Below are 21110 nucleotides of genomic sequence, written 5' to 3' on the forward strand. Positions count from 1 at the left end.
TCTCTTTCTCTCCCCCTCCCCCTCTCTTTCTCTCTCTCTCTCTTTTTTTATTATCAGCAAGTGAAAAACTATGCTAGGACTCTGAGCAAAAACAAAGGCCCAATTACATTCTGCAAAACATCAGGATTTAAGCAAATTAGAATCATGATTTAGGAAAAAAAAAAAAAAAAAAGATTTCTGACCATACTAGCAAAAACATAGTCAAGTCTCCTTAAATTAAAAATGACATTTCATGGTTCCATGAGTTTCAGGCTTTGAAGCAGACAGGGTTCTTGAAGAGCATCTATCTTATCTCCTTCTTTCAATGCACTTAGAGACAGAGAGAGAAAATGGTATAAATTTTCACCTGAGTACTCTAATGCCACCACACATTGGATCCTTTGAGCCTGAGAGAAAGTCAAAGTATAACTCATAAGGTCCCCTTTCTATATTGTGGTCTCTGGGCAATTCAGCTTGGGGGCCACCAGCTTTAAGACCCAGATGACAGTCATAATTTTCAGTTACTGTTATTCTGTGCAAAAGAGAATTTTGTGTCATTTGGACAAACTTTCAACTGAGTTTGGCCTGCAGCTGAGCTCTGTAACTTTCCATGGTGTAGAAGGCAACACATCATTATGTCTGGAATCCAGCTGGATAATGCTCTAAGCACTAAGAGCTAACAACAGACAGCTGATCGCAAGGGAGAAAACACAATATCCTCATATCCAACTTCTTTTGTCCTCTAAGAAACTGTCTACAAGAAGATATATTTATTTTCCAAACTCCAAAGTGAAAAATGATCATCAAAGCCAGAGAAAGATGTGAGATTAATTCTTTGTGCATATAAATTATAATTTCACTGGTGTGTAATTGGAGCTTTTGTATTTTAAATTAGAAACTCAGAAGAGTATTTTCATGTTTGTTCAAGATTTGGAATCTGAACTACATTAAAAGTACAATGCAAGTTCATTCTATTAGGACAAGAACCAGATTTCCTAATCAAAGCAAATTGTTTGGCATTGCTGTAAAATGCTGCTATTTAGAAAAACCACTAGAGGTATCTTAATGGCAATAATTTGGTATAGTAATTACACGAAGGTCAGGTTGTGCTCCACAAGTCACAAACATTAGTAAGAGCAATAATTATAATACATCCACCCAGTTGCATTATTTTAATTAAGTAACAGTGAGCTGTAACACTCCCCTCTAGAAAGGCACTTAAATAATACTGCTAAGTGGTCTACAGTCATTTAGACAAGATTGATATTCTGTGAATTTAGCATTTATTTGGAGCCTCCCCTTCACTGTGGTGATCCAAACAATAATGTATGAGATATAGATTAGAAGTTTCCTTTCCTTTTGCAATCAGGAAATCATCGTGTATGCCCTGTATTTAGTAGTGACATTTGTCTGGAAAAGACAAAGGAGGTCTCATTACGATAGCACAAAAGAGATGATTACTGCGGTGAAGAAAAAGAAAGGACAAAAACCTTAGGCAAACTCACCAAACTGTGGCCATTTATGATTAAGGCATAATCTCCTGTTACAGTTTCTTCTACAATAGAATCCAACTCCAGCTGCTGCTTTTTTTCACAAACTACATGGCCGTTGGAAACATTTCTGTTTTGTCCAGACAAATTTTCTTTTGCTTTCCTTAAAGGAGAGGGTGAAAAGTGAAACATAACAAAGCATACAGAGCATACCTACTAACTCTAACAAGAAACTCGCCTAGAGGTAAATTTATTTCACCACTATTCAGACAGAATATGGCATAAGACCCAGTTTCAGTAAGCAAGCTGGATAATTCTTTGTGATGGGAATACCATAGCAAATTTCCAAATTCCAGTATGTAGGAGAGTAAACATAGTGAAAACACAATCATCTTAAACGTTTCAAATTACCTAAAAGCTAAATCACCATCTTGAGCTGCGTTTGAACTAGGGGATCTTGATAGATTTGGTACTTAAGATTGTCTGAGCTTCAAGGACTTAAGAACCACTGTCTGACATGCAATACTGTTAAATAATGGAAAGCACAAGACTAAAGACAATTGATGAAATCTTCTAGGAATTCCAGGGCATCTATCTATAAAATAAATTCATCAATTCGAGGTACAATGTAATATGATCCAGCTTAAAATAGCGGTCCTCTGAGAAATATATTTTTAAAAAATTTTAACAAGAAAAAAAATGATGGTACTTACTGAATGGGCATAGCCATTATAATAGAATAGAACATTTTAAGCAAAAAATGTACTCATTAGCTTAAAAAATATAATAAATCTTCTAGGAGAAAAACTAGACACCAAAGTATAGAGGCTTGTTCCAAATGGAAACGCCCTCCAAATGCTCCAGATCTAATTAGCAGTAGCTATAAAACAATCCTGCCCACATCCCATGCATCTCTGCCATCTAAGAGGAAGATTGTAGGGTGACAGAGCACCCTTAGAAGTGGCATTCTACTGTTCTCTCCAAAATGGAAAGATGATGCCTTTAAAGGAAGGGAATTTCCTCTTCAAGAGCACTTGAGTGCAGGCTTTGAAGTAACGTAAGGCAAGCTGACATACCTACAGAAGTTTCAACCACAACCAGAGAACTATCCAGCATGGGTCATAACCGGCATTTATAAAATGAGCGCTCAGGAGAACATGGGGAGTGACAGAAGACCAGAAAGTGAATACTGTGTCTTTTGGTGAAATGAAATTACTCATCCTGTGTAGAAAATATTTATTAAAATCGTTTTATGCTGAGTCTTCTCTGAAAGAAGAGAATGTCCACTTACCAAAATAACTATTTTAGCCCTCGGCTGTCTAATTATTTGAAAATGTAACACCAGTTGTTTACATACTAAGTTTAAAAACAAAAACAAAACAAAAAGATACATTAACTTCAAGCTCAATATCTCCTTCTGCTGTCCAGGACCAAAATCACATCTGCGTTTAGGAACCCAGAGGTCACATGGTTCCAAGAATGATATCATACATTTAACAATCAGTTTGCAGAATCAAAGAAAAAGATTTATAAAGTCAGAGTGCTACGTGTGAAATTTAGGGAGTTACAAAGGGGAGAGGGAGGTAGAACAGACATGAAAAATCATTGTTTTAAGTGAGAGGATCAGACTTTCCCATCAGATAACTATGTCAGGGAATCCTCCTCACAGTCATGAAAATTTACAGTGCCAAATAATAAAGAAAGCAAGGGAGACAAGTTCCTTGGAAATGAACATTTCTCTGACAATGTTGCAGAGCTCATAAATTGTGACTTCAGAAAGCACCACAGGGAAAACATCTCCTGAGTACTCATTTTGAGTAAAGTTCTCACTCGCTGTATAAATGACTCAATCTCTGTTTTCCCCTCAGAGAGTGAAAACATTCCAAAGAAGGGTGAAGTTCATTAAAGTATTGGCTGAAATTCTATTTACTTAGGACTTTTTTCTCCTTAAACTGTCTTCCTAACATCTCACATGAACCCTTTTCCAGGCAGAAAAGGGACAGTTTTTCTGGCTCTGCTGATATTGTCACTGCACTTTCTCTGCACAGGCCAACGTCTCTTGGCCAGATTGGGCTTCCATATTTTTAGAACTTTGCCCACGCTCTATAGCTGTCATTTCTTTTTCTTCCTGGAACTTAGCTCTTCAAACACCAGCTGGTTCTCACAAAAACGATTTATTACGAAGGGAAAAAGCTACACACAACTCCCTTCAATGACTACGAGCTATACATTTTTGCAAGCGTAACACACAATGCTTAACCACATAATACAAATAGCAAATGCTAAAACAAAAGAGTGCCTGTTTTTTCCAAGCTGTGTAATGAAGGGCAGTTTATTACAATTCTTGGCATGCGGAATCGCATGAAGAGTTGAGGCAACTGTGGCATTCACAGCCCCACGCCACCACAAGCACAGCAAAGCATAGTTAGGCACATACTGGCTTGCATACAACCTATAAAAAGAAAAGAGGATGGTCGGAAAAAAGAGTCGTCTAGTCAGTCCTCTTAAGGCACTCTATATTGAAAGGTTACATTGATCTGTTGTGGCTGGGCGCAGTGGCTCATGTCTGTAATCCCAGCACTTTGGGAGGCCAAGGCGGGCGGATCACCTGAGGTCGGAGTTCAAGACCAGCCTGACCAACATGGAGAAACCCCATTTCTACTAAAAATACAAAATTAGCCAGGCTTGGTGGCACATGCCTGCAATCCCAGCTACTCAGGAGGCTGAGGCCGGAGAATCGCTTGAACCGAGGAGGTGGAGGTTGCGGTCAGCTGAGATTGCGCCACTGCATTCCAGCCTGGGCAACAAGAGCAAAACTCCATCTCAAAAAAAAAAAAAAAAAAAAAAAAAAAAAAAGAGAGATTGAAACCATGACACCCTGTTTAAAAGAAGAGAATCTGGACTTTGATATGAAAGCCAGAGATTTGAGCTTGGAACTTGGTAAACTGGATTCAGACATAAGGACTGCCCCTGACACCTCATGTTTCCACAGTTGAGTTATCTGACTTCTAGCCACTTGATTAGCTAGTGTCAGACCCACGGCTAGAACCTAGGTCTTCACCTTCACAGTTCTTGGTCTACTGTAGCAAGCTGGTTTACACATAGAGTCAGCCACAGCTTGCCTCTAGATTGGACTAAGATACAGTGCCAGAGGGACAGTTAAGGGACAGCCCTACCCTGCCAATAGTAGAGAAAGGGAGAAAGTACATGGAATTTTGATTTGAATTCCCAGTTCCATTCCTTACTACCCTACCTGAGAGACCTTTAAGATGTTCAACCTCTGAACCAGTTTCATTATTAGAGCTCAGGAAATGGGACCAACCAATCAGTTTGGCTAATGCCCCAACCAGTCAAAATAGATCATGAAAGCTTGGGCTGCTGCACCAATGTGTGCCAGAAGATCTACAAGATTATCTAAGTAAGTGCTCTAAAATTGTATGATTTATGAGAGAAATTTAATCTACTAAAACATTTTTCCTGGGTGACTAGGCGTTAGGAATTAGGACCAAGATGCATTTTGTTTGGCCTACACAGTGTCTTAAAGAATCTCTATGACTTTATGGCCAACATGATGTTCCCACTCACCAAAGGCCCCATCACTCCCTGATGTATAATAGATAGCCCAGATCACGTGATTAATGCTATAAGCCTGGTCCTGAATCCATTTGCATTTGAGAACCCTGCACATTCAAACCAATAATTTTCCACCAAGTAGATGTTCAAAAATACCAATACATATTTTGTTGATTAAAGAAGAAATATCAATTCCTAGTTATAGCACTGGGATACTTCTCAGAAGCAGTGGAGTCACTTTATGATTTAGTTAAAGAACGTGAATTTTTCTAATAACAAAAGACGTGATCATGCTACAAAAATGAAATACGGAATGAGTTTTCCTCGCAGATTAATCAAAATTCTCAGTCTGTTTTCCTTTCAGCAGAAGACATGTGAATTGGTGAAATGTATTCAATGTAGTAATTTTCTGAGAAACCATAGCAGGGTTTAATTGTAGCTTTCTAAGCATGCCTTTAATAATAAGGCAGCTACAGCAGCAAAATTAACCGGGGACTCAAAGTGTCTAAAATGGTTTCACGACACTAAATTTGAAACAAGCCATATGTATGATATGTATGAAAATTATATATCCATGTTTATGAAATTATCTAAGCACATTTGACAGGTTTAAATATAAGCATTTTGGTCACTTCTTTTCAATAGCTACTTTCATTCAGATCCTGTTCTTTGGTTACACTTTCTTTTTTAACGAACTCCCACTGAACTCAAAAAGCATAACACAAGAAAAAGGAATGGTGCAAATTTATGATTTCAATTATTTCATCCCAAAGCTGTGGGCTTAGATATGAGTAGCTGAGATTAGGAGTATAGAAAGCAACTTTGAGCAACAGCTTTTCCTGGATGCCATTTTACCCCAAGTCCTAATATTAAGAAAATGCACACTACAAATATAATGATTCCTCTTACATAGAATTTTCTATCATATGCTGCCTCTCTGTCTTATACTTTAAGAATGGGGTTACCTACAAGTCTGAGTGGAAATAACATTATTTTCCACTCAGCTGAGCAAGGTGGCCCCAAGGCTTCTGAAATATTGAGTCTAGCTGGAAATTCTTTATTTTTTTCTTCTGAATATTTTTCTTCTCATTAAAAAAGACAAATTTTAAGCTTTTTTCTAATTGTAAAAGCATTACACAAACACTATTACAACATCAGATAATATAAACAGCCAAAAAGAAGAAAGTAAACATGATCCATAATTCTATCACCCAGAGAGAACCATTGTTCATGTCCTTCAGATCTTGGTAGGCAAGGAGGTAAGGAGATGGGTAGATGTTTTATACATATATATACCTATATATATACACACACTTTTTTGCAAAAAGAGAGATCATATTATGCATGATGTTTTCTAATCTCATTTTTCACTTAACAAAAATATCATGGACATTTTCCAATGTCGAGAAATACAAAATCACTTTGAATGACTGAAGAGTATTCCATTGCATGTATATATCATAGCATTGAACAAAATCCTTCATGGCTGGTTATTTGAACTATTTCTTATCTCTATTATCATAAATCAATATAGCAATAGATATTCCTTTTTATACAAATTCATACATTTGTTCACTTATTTTCTTAAGGGAAATTTCTAGAAGAATCATTGGGTAAAAACTATGCATATGTGTAATTTTGAAATATACCGCTAGTTTGTCCTCTGGGGAGTTTCTATCAACTTACACTCCCAACAACAGTATACAAGTAGTTCACATTTCTCCATATTCTTTCCACATAATGACAGTTATGTCATCTAGTCAACCAAATGTAGTTGGATAAAATCTTGAGATATTAACTCAATCACTCCTTCTCCCACTACTACTAGGACCACAAGTGACCCTCTCTATTTAACTAGAAATACGCTTTGCTTCAGGAGGATCTGCAGAGTCAAATATAGAAGGAGAAAAACAGAACCAAACTTTTGCTTTTTGAGCACCAAAATAGGGTTTTGAAACTCATAGCAGCATCATTAGTCTGAATTTCAGCAATCTGGAATTTCACTAATTGGACTTTTGGAAAAAGAAGGGGGGGGGATTTCTTTAAGTATCAGAAGAATAAACTTTAAATGAGTCAAAGTATTAAAATGATGACAAAAGGAGCAGAGTAGAAAGAAATTACTTTCCTTCATTTCCCATCCCAGCCTAGGGATAGAGGTCTTTGAGGAGGAGTTAAGAAACTGATAAGTGATGGCTAAAAGAAGTCTGGGTCCTGACCCGCATCTGGAATGGTAGTGGATGAAGGAACCATGTGGCTAATGGAATCCTCAGATAAATTTGGGGCAATCAGCAGAGTAAAGGGATTTTAGGAACTGAAGTGGCCGTATAAGAACACAAGTCCTCTTGGGCACAGAGAGGTGAGGAAGAGCAGCCACACTTTCCGTGGTGCCCCAGCAGAGTGTGGAAGTCAGCCAAGAGGGAAAGCCAACAACAACCCTAAGAGAGCAGAGACCAGACAGGAACACAGACATGGGAAGTGCTGGGTGCCAGCAGGGTAGACACTGATGAACAGTGACAGGTGAGACAATTGTGCATCCCAGACTTGAACCAAATTTAACTGAAAATGCCTAGTTTAACTGTTCTGTCATCAGACAGAAAGAGGTTCAAGTTCAGTTTTAGAAAATTTAATGAGTTTCTATTCTTGCATGCCTGAGCACACTCTGGGCTGTGAAAGTTAGACAACCTAGCAGTGACAAAGCCTCCTATTACTTCTCTTCACATCCAATCAAATTTCAAGACCTATTCATTCTACCTCCAAAAAGCTGTCTATTTTATTCTACCCCTTCCTTCCCCCACGGTTCCAGGCCTACTGCCCTTATTGGGGAAATAGTTACAAAAGTAGACCTTGTTGGTGGAAAGATTGGGATCAATGGCTGAAAGAATGAAGGAAGGGAGAAGGGAGGAAATAGAGACAGAATGAGGAAGGCAAGAAAGATGCTCATGGAACAGTCATAAAGCTTTCAGTTCTTATCTAATCCCCCAAATAAAATAAGCTATAGAGTAGATATTTGTATCCCCATTTTACAAATGAAGAAACCAAGCAGAGGGAGGTTATTCACATATCAAAAGTTTCCCACTCAGTCTAAGCATGAAGCTGAGATTCCACCTCAAATCCAGCTGACAGGAAGCCATACTCTTTCTCCTACATCTGCTATTTCCGCTGCAAATTTCTGCTGACTCTACTGGCTAATCTGGTGTCTGACCATTTACTCAAGTGAAGCAGTGAGATGCCTTCACAACTATATTTTTTAGATTAATTAATTAATTATTAAAGGGAATAGGAATACATCTAAGGTATGCTTAGGGAAACACATGGCAAGTGCACAGGCTCTGGGGCCAAGCTGCCTAATTCACATCCCACCTGAACCATGGACCACTTTGGGCAAGTTCCTTACCCTCTATATACTTCAACTTCCTAATCTGTCCAACAGGGAAAATAGTAATACCTATGACTGAGTTTCTTAAGAACAAAATGAGGTAATACATGTGTACTGCCTACAATACTGTTCCAGGCACTGTCTCAAAACATTTAGCAATAAGCTTATTAAAATCTAGATCCATTTGCATCTATCTTCCTTCAGCAAGAGTCAAATTCTGAATGAGAGTGGTGCTTCAAGATGTACGACTAAAGGCATCTGGCAGTTGCCTCCTCCACAAAGAAGCACCAAGATAGAGAGTAGATAATCATACTTCTAATATGTCATCTAAGAGAGAACATTGGAATTCAAGAGAGAAGTGACAGGAAACACCTAAAAGAAAGAAGAAGGGAACAAGGCATCCTGCCTGGCTGGGAGCCCAGAAGGGCTCTCCAATGTAGGGAAAGTATAAGTGAGGGATTCCCGGTGGTCCACAATCCCACCACAGACTCTAATCCTAGCCATGGAAGAGCCTCTCAACCCTTTCAGACCCTGAAATTAACATAGGGAGCTGCCTGAAGACAAGGCAGTGCCATTGCCCCCAGAGAGGGAGCTCACACTGAGTCCCACATACCACTCTAAGTCCCAAGCAGCTACAGCAAAGTGTCATTTTGAGAGCCCAGCCCCACCAGACTGCAACCTGCCTGCAGGCCCAACAGTACCTCCCTTTCCACATTCCTGGAGCTCCACTGACATTCCCCACCTGCAGCCACCACCACTGCCACCACTGCCACCATGGCCAAAGTGCAAGACACTGACAGCAACCCCACCACCCTTCCAGCAACAGGACTTCCTCACATTTTCACATGCCCTAAGGATAGGCTACCGGACAGATAACTGCCACCTACAGCCAAAGCACACCCTTCCAAGTCACCTGCCTAAGGCTGCAACTACTAAAAGCAATCCCACTCACCCCAGCAGCCAGCAGGGTCATAGTGCAGCTACTGCACCGCCACCTGAGCATTCCACCAGAGGCCTTGGGATAACCCTGTCCCTGTCCACCACAGCCAGCACCCATACATACCACTGGACAGCGAGGAGAAGGGGAACATACAGACAGGTCTGTCCAGCCTGGCTTTGACCACCCTTCATATGCCCAACCCCAGTGCTTAAGCATACCACCTACGGGCCTGGGGATCACCCTGCTCCATCACCATCCACCACCGTGGCTCCATCCCCCATCATGAGCACTCCTCCCAGAGACTAGAAGACAGGCTAACCCAGCCTGCCACTACCACCACAGCTAGCACCCACCTGCACTTACCACCTGTGGACCTGACCAGCCTGCCACAGCCACTGCCAACACCAGCACAGACTATTTGGGAGCCAGAGAGTTGTCCAACCACTGCTACTGCCATTGCCTATGCCATGCCTGCAGCCCAGGGGCCCAAGGTTCAGCCCACTGCTTCTACTGCTGGCACCTGAGCAAGCCTCCTGGTGACCCAAGAATCAGCCCACCAGGACACACTAACACCAGTGCCAAATGTGCTACCCTTGGCCCCAAAGACAGGCAGGCTCAGCCTGCCACTGCTCCCACTGGTGCCCAAGACTGTTCCACCTGCTGTCCCCATGCCCAATAAAACTTCTCTATAGCCTCCATTAACAGCCATACCCTAAGCCACTGAGGAAGTCACAGACACCACTGGCTTTGTTTACAAAAAAAAAAAAAGCCAAATAAATTATATGGAGACTATACTACTGCACACATCCAGAATCAAAGCCAAAGTGCCCTACCCAACAAATACCATAGATACATATTGAGGAAGTCCTCTTCTATCAAAGTAAATCCACGAAATTGGAAGAAGTGACTATTACACCAGATGTGCAGATAGCAATATAAGGACACAAGAAACATGAAAAAGCAAGGAAATATAATTCCAAAGGAACACCATAATTCTCCAGTAACAGATTCCAATGAATAGGAAATTTATGAAATTTCCATAAAAATAATTCAAAATAATGATATGAAAGAAGTTTAGTGATTTACAAGGGAACAAAGATAAATGATACAAAGAAATGAGAAAAACAATTCAGGATATGATTGAGAAATTTACCAAAAAGGTAGATATCACAATGAAGAACCAAACGGAAATCCTACAACTGAAGAATTCATTGAATGAAATAAAAATTATATTTGAGAGCTTCAGCAATAGACTAGATCAAGCAGAAGAGAGAATTTCAGAACTTGAAGACAAGTCTCTTGAAATAACCCAGTCAAACAAAGGTAAAACAAAAGAATTAGCAAGAGTAGACAAAGCCTACATGACATGTGAGACAACACAAAGCAACCACATATCTGAATTATCAGCATTCCCAAAGGTGAAAAGAGAACGAAAGTATTCAAAAGCCTATTGATGAAATAATAGATAAAATCTTCCCAACTCTAGCAAGAGATGTAGACATTGAAATACAGGAGGCCCAGCAATCCCCAAACGAGTACAATGCAAAAAGGTCTTCTCTCTGACACATTATAGTCAAACTGTCTAAAGTTAATGACAACAAGAAAATTCTAAAAATAGCAAGAGAAAAGCATCTAGTCACCTATAAAGGAGTCGCCATCAGACTTACCATGGACTTATCAGTAAAAACCTTACAAGCCAGAAGATAATAGGATAATACATTTAAAGTGCTGAAAGACAATATCTGGAAGTCAAGAAGTACTATACCCTTAAAAGTTTTCCTTTTTGGAGAAATAAAGTTATTTCTAAATAAGGTTACTTTATTGTAGGGAAATAAAATTACCCTCTTTGGAGAAATAAAGTCTTGCCCAGACAAGCAAAAACTAAGGGAATTCAACACTACTAGAAAAGCCCTACAAGAAATAATTGAGGGAATCCTAAACCTGGAAGCAAAAGGGCAATATCTACTATTACAAATAACACATAAAAGTGCAAAACTCACTGGTAAAGCAAACACACAAATGAGGAAGAGAAAGGACTCAAAGTTACAACTAAAGAAAACTACTGACACAAAAGTATATAATAAAAAAGAAAGGAACAGAAGATATATACAACATCCAGAAAACAATTAACAATGTGACAGGAACAAAACCTCACATATCAATAGCAACTTTCAATGGAAATGAATTAAATTTTCCACTTGAAACATATAGAGTGGCTGAATGGGTTTTTTAAAAATGTGATCCAGATGGCCTGGATCTGGATCTATAAAAATGTGATCTACATGCTGCCTACAAGAAACTTCTTAACCTGTGAAGACACCTATAGATTGAAAGTAAAGGTATAGGAAAAGATGTTCCTCACAAACAGAAACCAAAAGCAAGCAGGAATAGCTATACTTTTATCAGGCACAAGATACTTTAAGCCAAAAATAGTAAAAACAGCCCAAAAGATCATTTTATAATGATAAAGGGATCAGTTCAGTAAGAGGATATTACCATAAGAGGATACTACAATTCTAAATATATATGCACCCAACACTGAAGCACCCAGATATATAAAGCAAATATCACTAGATCTAAAGGGAGAAGTAGACTCCAATACAATAATAATAAGGGACTTCAACAGTACATTCTCAGCATCAAATAAATCATTTAGACAGATAATCAATGAAGAACATTAGATTTAAACTGGACTTTAGATCAAATGGACTGAACAGACATCCACAGGACATTTTATCCAACAGTTGCAGACTACACATTCTTTTCACCAGCACATGGAACATTCTCCAGTATAGGCCATAAGTTAGGCCTGAAAATGAGTCTCAACAAATTTTTGAAAATTGAAGTCATATCAAGTATCTTCTCAGACCACAATGGAATGAAACTAGAAATCAATATCAAGAGGAACTTAGAAACAATATGCTACATGAAAATTAAACATGTTCCTGAATGAATACTGGGCCAATGAAGAAAGTAAGATGAAAATGAAAAGATTTCCTCAAACATAGGAAAATGGAAACAAAACGCACCAAAACCTATGGGATACAGCAAAAGCACTGCTAACAGAGAACTTTACAGTAATAGATGCCTACATCAAAAAAGTAAAAAGATTTTAAATAAGCAATATAATGAAATGACTGAAAGAACCTGAAAAGCAAGAACAAAACCCAAAATTGGTAGAAGGTAAAAGATAATAAAAATCAAAGCACATGTAAATAAAATAGGCTAAAAAATACAAAGGATCAATGAAATGAAAACTTTTTTTTTTTTTTTGAAAAGATGAACAAAGTTAATAAACTTTCAGCTAGACTAACAAAGAAAAAAAGAGACAGGATCCAAAACACAAAATCAGGAATGAAAACGAAGACATTACAACTTATGCCACAGAAATATATAAGATCAAGATTTTAAGAACAACTATATGCTAACTAACAGGAAAACCTAGAGGAAATGGATAAATTTCTGGACACATGCAGCCTTCTAAGATTGAATCAGGAAGAAACAGAAAATCTGAACATACCAAAAGCCAGTAATGAGATTGAATCTGCAATAAAAAGTCTCCCAACAAAGAAAAAGCCAGAATTGGATGACTTCACTACCAGATTCTACCAAATGTGTAAAGAAGAACTAATGTAAGTTATCCTTAAGTATCCCAAAAAACTGAAGAGAAAGGAATTCTCTCTAACTTGTTCTACAAGGCCAGCATTACCCTGATACCAAAATCAGAGAAGAACACAACAAAAAAAGAAAACTACAGGTCAATATCCCTGATGAACATAGACATAAATACCCTCAACTAAAAACTAACAAACTAAGTCCAACAGCAGGCTTGGGTGTGGTGGCTCCATGCCTTGTTTTGCTGTGTTTCCCAGGCTAGTCTCAAACTCCTGGGCTCAAATGATCCTCCTGTGGGAAGCCAAGGCAGGCAGATCATTTGAGCCCAGGAATATGAGACCAACCTAGGAAACACGGCAAAACTCTATCTCTACAAGAAATACAAAATTAGTCAAGTGTGGTGGTGGCTTATACCTGTAGTCCCCGCTACTCATGACGCTGAAGTGGGAGGATCACTTGAACCCAAGAGGCTGAGGCTGCAGTGAACTATGATTGCACCACTGCACTGAAAGCCAGGTGACAGAGCAAGACCCTGTCTCAAAAAAATAAAAAAAAAAAATCCTACAACAGATCAAAAATATAATATACCACGATCAAGTGAAATTTATCTCAGGAATGCAAGCATGGTTCAACATATGTAATAAATATGATACATCACGTCAACAAAATGAAGGACAAAAACCATATAGTTATCTCAATCGATGCAGAAAAAGCATTTGATAAAATTCAACATCCCTTCATGATAAAAACTCTCAACAAACTAGGTGTAGATGGAACACAACTCAACATAATAAAATCTATATATGACACACACAGCTAACATCATACTGAACAAGGAAGAGTTGAAACTCTTTTTTCTAAGAACTAGAACAAGACAAGGATGCTCACTTTTATACTCTGATTCATCATAACTGAAAGCCCTAGCCAGAGCAATCAGGCAAGAGAAAAAAATGAAAGCCATCCAAATTAAAACATAGAAGTCAAATTGTTCCTGTTTGCAAGCAACATGATCTCACATTCAGAAAAAAATCAAATGATTCCACCAAAACCTCTTAGAACTGATGACCAAATTCAGTAAAGTTTTAGGATACAAAATCAGTAGTGTTTCTATACATCAATAATGAAGTACCTGAGAAAGAAATCAAGAAAGCAATCCCATTTACAATAGCTTTAAAAAAAAAAATACTTAATGATAAATTTAACCCAGGAGGTGAAAAACCTCCACAAGGAAAACTACAAAACACCAGTGAAAGAAATTGGAGAGGGCATGAACAAATGAAAATATATTCTATGCTCATAGATTGGAATAATTAATATTGTTAAAATGATCACACTACCCAATGCAATTTCTATCTAAATATCAATGTTATTTTTCACAGAAACGGAAAAAAAATCCTAACATTCATATGGAACCAAAAAAGAGCCCAAATAGCCAAAGCAATCCTGACCAAAAAGAACAAAGCTAGAGGCATCACACTATCTGACTACAAAATATATGACAAGACTAAAGTAACCAAAACAGCACGGTATTGGTATAAAACAGACACATAGGCCAATGGAACAGAATACAGAACCCAGAAATAAATCCAAACATTTACAGTCATTGGATTTTTGACCAAGACACCAAGTACACACACTAGAGAATGGACATCCTCTTCAATAAGCAGTGATGGGAAAATTGAATATCCATATGCAGAAGAATGAAACTAGACCCCTATCTCTCGCCATATACAAAAATTAACTCAATATGAATTAAAGACTTACATATAATCCCCCAAATGATATAACTACTAGAAGATAACATAGGGAAAACAACTTCCAGACACTGGTCTCTAGGCAATGATTTTATGGCTAAGACCTCAAAAGCACAGGCAACAAAAACATAAACAAGTGAGACTACATGAAATGAAAAAGCTTCTGCACCGCAAAGGAAACAATCAACACACTGAAGAGACAGTCTGCTGAAAGGAAGGAAGTATTTGCAAACTATTCATCCAACAAGGGACTAATATCCAGAATATACAAGGAACTCAATTCAACAGTAAGAAAACAACCCCATTAAAAAGCAAAGAACATGAATAGATGTTTCTCAAAAGAAGACACAAAAATAGCCAACATATCTATGAAAAAAATGCTCAACATCATTAATCATCCGAGACATGCAAATCAAAACCACAATGAGATGTGATTTTATTTCAACTAGAATAGCTACTATTAAAAAATAAATAAATAAATAACAGATGCTGGTAAAGGGAGCTATTACACTTTGTTGGTGAGAATGTAAATTGGTACAGCCACTAGAGAAAACACTATGGAGATTTCTCCAAAAACTAAAAATTGAACTACCATATGATCTAACAACCCCACTACTGGGTATTTATTCAAAGGAAATGAAATTGTTATATCAAAGGGACATCTGCACCCCATGTTTACTGTAGCACTACTCATAGTATCAAATATATGGAATCAACCCAAGTGTCCATCAATGGATGAATCAGTAAAGAAAATGTGGTGTATACACATACAATGGAATATTATTCAACCATCAAAAAAGAATGAAATCCTACCATTTTAAGCAACATGAATGGAACCACGGGTTCCATGTTAAGTCAAATAAGGCACAGAATGACAAGTTTCACATGTTCTCACTCCTATGTGAAAACTAAAAAAGTTGATCCCACAGAGAGTAGAATGATAGATACCAGACACTAGGAAGGTTGTATGGGTGGGAGTGGGGGGATGAAGAGAGGCTGGTTAACTAGTACAAACGTATAGTTAGATGGAAGGAATAAATTATAAAGTTCAACAGCAGAGTAGGGTGGCTATAGTTAGCAACCATTGTTGTATATTTCAAGTTAGCCAGAAGAGAGGACTTTCTTTCCCAACACAAAGAAATGATAAAGACTCAAAGTGATGGATATCCTAAATATACTGACTTGAACATTATACATTCTATCAATGTAATAAAATATCACATGTGCCCCCAAAATATGTACACATATTATATATCAATTTAAAAAGAGTCAACCCAAAAATCAAAAGGTAAAGAATCTACTTTTAAAATTTTAATTGATTATTAAGTAAGTTATTATTTCCCCAATTGACTTTATGGGGTCTATCATTAAAATTATATCAATAATAATATTTAAATTATATTAGCAGTAGCTAATTACATTTCCCAATTTTTATTTGGCAAAGACATATGCAGTGTCTAGTCTTAGTTTCTAACCAGCATGATATAGCAGGTTTTTGGGTTTTTTTTAACTGCAGGTAAAAAAGAGAAGCTGGGAGATTCGTGTACAAGTACCATTGACTAGTGGTGCTGACTTTTAAGACCTCCTTTTCTTAAAGTTCAGGAAGAATAGCTTAATGACAGAGACATATTAGGGAAGCCACAGTGCTCTACTATTATATTGAAGGAAGGTTAGCTCCCCATCTAGAATGGAGCAAGCAACAAGCAATTTGCCTCTGTGTCATCATTCTGCTTGGCCAGTCTCTAAGTGAGCCGAGCTTACAGAAGCTACTACAAGCAACAAGTAAGCAAAACTTGTTATAAGACAGTATTTTTAAAGTTCTAGGAAAATATGTATGCAGATTTTTAAATGTTCTTCTCCAAATAAAGTAACAAGAAATAGGAAATGAAATAAATCGGTACATCTTAAGAAATATTATTTCTCAAACTTTAATATCTGTCCACTGTTACCTCCAATTTCAGCGCTTATATATTTTCTGACACTGTGCAGTAGTTACACAAATTTCACAGTATTTTATTTCACATGAACAGTATATATCTGGGTTCAATAGTAACTATGTCAAAATATCTACTTTCTTTAATGCTGAAAGACTATTCCATCTTTATATGCCATCGACTACAGCTGTGTCTTCCAAACTTACCTGATCATGAGCTTCATCTAGGCGCTTATTAAATGCAAAGTCCCAAATCCCATTCCCTGTAGATTCTTAATTTGTAGGTCAGAATGAAGCTATGGAATTGGTATTTTTAACAAGTATCTCATGATACTGATCATTCATCACCACGCAAGAGTTAGCAGGTACTGACCAAAGCATGATTTTAAAGGACAACTCAACATAGCTGATTTGAAATTCTTTCCTAAAAATACTTGAGAAATGTTGGAGGCCTGAAGACAATAATTCATTACTGATATCAACTTTATCTCAGTTTGTCACCAAAATGAATGGAAGCAGCTTAGGAAACATGCACAAAGAACTTTATACTAATTTAAGACCACAGGAAATTATACCATAGCTTTCCACTTTCTCATCTCTCAGATCTTTTTCCCCTCCCTCCCTTTCGTCCTTCCATCCTTTCCTCCTTCCTTCAACACCTACCTGAGTTCTTCTCTCACTTCCACAGCATTATTCCCTGCTATCACAAACACATCATTCATGTCATCAGTCAGCATGTTGCAGGCATAACCGATGTTGATGGCAGTTTCTAATACAAAATAAAGCCCAACTCAGTTAAAATGTTACTTAATAATGTAAGTCCACTTTTAATGAAAGTTTTGAGGGCTTAGCTGTGTTTTCTTACAGCCTACAGGCCCTCTAAAATTTACTACTTGCTAAACCCATGCACAAGTAGCAACAGCAACGAATGTGCAGCCTTCTCATCTAGTTTTCAGAAAAACCTTTTCATTCCCAAATTAGCACTCATGAAAATACCTTAAGATCTTGTGACATAACATGTACAAATATAAAACCTTTGACCAAAAGTCCAAATACTGTCTTGGGAGAGCTAAACTACTAAACTTAGCCAATATTTAATTCTGATATGGAAGACAATTTGAAGGAAAAAAACTCACAAAATGTTCAGTTGAATGAAAAAAAACAACGCTCTTACAAAATTTGTATAGTTCTCTCAAACACAACCTTGCCATTTTCTCATTAAATATATGGAAATTTGGAATTTGACTATCATCTCAAAAACCACTCAGCACTGTTCTCCTAGAGAACTGGAGAATCAGATGGTATTGGGTAATTCTTCCTCTAATTTTATAGAAATGGAACCTAAGATAATCAGATAACTCCTTCTATCTAATAGAGTTATTTGATTGTCTCTAACAGTACAGAATAATTAGACTCTAGCTAATTCTGTGGAATCATTAGTTTTGTCCTAAATTAAGGAAGGTAATTGATAAAATCTCAGCATATACCTTGTATAAACCACAGAAATTAAAGCTAAATAATAGTAAATTCATGGATATTTGTAGTAATAGAACAGCTGTAACTGACCGAAATCAAACTCTAGAGTTTCTATCTAGTAACACACCCAAGTGCTCAACTTTCTACTGTTTATTTTTTGTGACCAATGATTTGGATAAAGACGTAGAGAACTGATTTATCACATCTGCAAATCCCCTAATGCTGTAAAACAATACCTAATAAGTAGATAGAATTTTAACACAGGTGTGTGTCAGTTAATTGAATATTTTCAGTTTACAAATAGCCAAGCATAAAATCATTTTTGTTTTAATCATTACTGCTAGCAGTAGATCAAAAACATGTTGGTCCCCTTTTCTTTCATAGGAAATGTAGTAGAACATGATGACTCACTAATGATTTGGCATTCTGTCAAGCCTGAAAATCAATGAATTCTCACTGTACCTTGTATAGATAGTCCTGGAATTCAGCCAGGTTGCACTGTTACAGCCGTAGTAGCCTTATTAAAATACCAAAATATTTATATAAACAGTTGATAAACAGCTGTTTCCCTGAGCTTCTTCAAAGTGTTCCCATCACCCTAACACCTGCCCTAAGATCCTTCAAATTCCCCACCATCAAGAAACTAAAGGAGTAACCCAAGGTCTCCAATATCCTGCTTCAGTTCTGTGCCAATATCTGTCCTGACTGGGGACAGTGTTCATATAAACCAACTGTTAAACGTTCTTAATACCATTGTTGCCTCTAGGTATAACAACTATATTCAAGAGGCAATTGGACTGAAACTCAGCTGATCCCAGCTTATACTATGGAAGGCATTTTGTTAGTTTGGTTTGTTTTAAAATAGATTCTTGCAATACATTAACTTTCTTTTCTCTATTTCAAGTCTTTCTTATGTGGAAGATGGGATGAATATTTAATCAATTAACCTTTCTGGTTAATCAAAATTTTGTGATATAAGTCATCTCCCCATTTTCAAAATATCATCATCATCCATTTTCAAGTTACCTTGTTTGTCTCCTGTCAGGACCCAGATCTTAATATTGGCTAGTGATAAACTTGTAACTGTTTCAATAACACCCTCTTGTAACTTATCTTCTACAGCAGTGGCACCTAGTAGCTTTATCGAAAAACAGAGAAAAACTTATGTTAATGCATGCAAACAATATCTATAACATCTATGGATTTCACTCACAGAGTTTGCAGACCAAAGAATATGAATTGAAGACAGAAATTATGATACTTTGATATAGCAGGCAACCTATTTTGTGCAAAAGTGGGTTGGGAAGGACTCCAAAAGGAAGCTCCCAAAACAAGCCAACTTAACAGCAGAGATCCTTGGAGTTATTATTTACCTGAAGGGGCTGATATGCTCAGATAACATGTTAGCGTGAGCAGTAAGAAGCTATTTGGACTTAAGAACTCCCCAGCTGCTTCCCCACTTATATCAACAGCAGAGGGGTCCAAAGAATAGCCTTCATTCCATAGTCAGGAAGCTGATCACAAAAAGTCTAATCATTCTTCTACATTAACAAACCAGCAGATGCCATAAACTAAAGTGAAGGTTCCTGTACGATTTTTTCATCGAAAGACGAACAAAGCATACTCTCTAGTACCTCACAGTGGGTGAGCTCCTGGCCACTGGGGCTTCAGGTAAGAGTAGTTTTTAGAATAGACCATGCTCTGGATAGCACAGATATCATCAGAATCTCATGGCCTAGGATGGTTTAGAGCTGTAGCCCCATTCTTCACAGCAAATTTCTCTGCTCTCAAAAGGTGGGTCATAAAACAAGGAGAAAAAATAAAAATCCCATAACATCAAGGACACAACAGAGGTTGACAAAGAATAGGGAGCCTACCATCTTCTACTCTTGAGAAGCTTCCAACTGCTTAAGCTACTGCTAATAGAAATACAATTCTAGGCTCTCTAGGACTATACATGGAAAACTCAAAGCCAACATATAAAGCATGATTCAGTAATTGAAAGAGAAACATCTGCTGTGTGCAAGATGATTTAGCCAATGGCTTATTCCTATGGTAAATCTCTAAACACATACTATCTTTCCTGTAAACACAAATCATCATGCTTCTAAACTCATACCATCAAATCTCTTTCAATTTCTTCATACAACCCAGCTATTCGTTCATCCCTCTCTTCTGTGGCAGCATTCGCATCTTCAAGCATCTTATGCCACTCTTTAAAGTACTTGTCATCCAGGTCTCTGTATGCGATGGCCAAGGTCCGAAGGCCTTCCCCTGCAAATTCCTGCCAGAGATGACATAGACTCATGAACCGTCAAAGAAACAATAAGCACAGAATAACAACAACAAAAATAATTGGTAAGAAATGTTCCACTCAAATTCCTTTTGTCCTAAGAGCACTGCTTGGCTATCCTTACTCTCAACTGTTTAGTCTCCTCAGAAATGGAGATAATGTATGTACTTTCCGTTTTATTTCTATGAGGTTAAAACATGCAGGGGAGCAAGACTTCCCCCTCAAGACAGTTGAAAAGCCCGCTGAAGTATCCTAGTTGAGAGGTGATCAATGACACCCATGACTTGAGATACTCATTTACGGCAATACATATTTGTTTCCAATCTGTCCTCTACAGAAGGAAGCATTTCTGGCCATGAGAGGGACCCAGTGTGTTTTACGGACCTCAGCTTTCAGTGAAGAGGAAAGGACCCTTGGAGAAGCCATAGTTCTCAAACCAAAGGCAGGAGGCTCTCCCCAGGAACCACAACATGTGACCTTCACTTTTCATTCTAGACTCCTCTGTGAAACTTTTTATTTTTTGCTATATTAAAGTTTTATCTTAATACTAACAAATTGTTTGGAATTTTAAAGACACCATCATCAAGTCAGCTTAGTGCAAAAAATTATTTTTTAGAAGCTATATTCTATGAAGTTAGTACTAAATTAGTCAAACTGATAAGGGAACCACACTCTTCCTTT

The 21110-nt window shown here is 37.6% G+C and overlaps 1 protein-coding gene across 3 annotated transcripts in view; it reads right to left on the minus strand.

The window, feature by feature from the left end:
- ATP8B4 (ATPase phospholipid transporting 8B4 (putative)) overlaps positions 1 to 21110 on the minus strand; it is a 257660-nt gene that overhangs the window by 40062 nt on the left and 196488 nt on the right. For all 3 annotated transcript variants that reach the window (XM_038009971.2, XM_073012166.1, XM_073012167.1), the window contains 4 exons: positions 20256 to 20420; positions 19163 to 19274; positions 17324 to 17429; positions 1485 to 1632 (listed from right to left, as the gene is read on the minus strand). In XM_038009971.2, coding sequence (XP_037865899.2) covers positions 1485 to 1632; positions 17324 to 17429; positions 19163 to 19274; positions 20256 to 20420 — 531 coding nt within the window. The remainder of the gene's footprint in view (positions 1 to 1484; positions 1633 to 17323; positions 17430 to 19162; positions 19275 to 20255; positions 20421 to 21110) is intronic.

This window comes from Chlorocebus sabaeus, chromosome 26, assembly GCF_047675955.1.
Source record: "Chlorocebus sabaeus isolate Y175 chromosome 26, mChlSab1.0.hap1, whole genome shotgun sequence".
NCBI classification, from domain to species: Eukaryota; Metazoa; Chordata; class Mammalia; order Primates; family Cercopithecidae; genus Chlorocebus; species Chlorocebus sabaeus.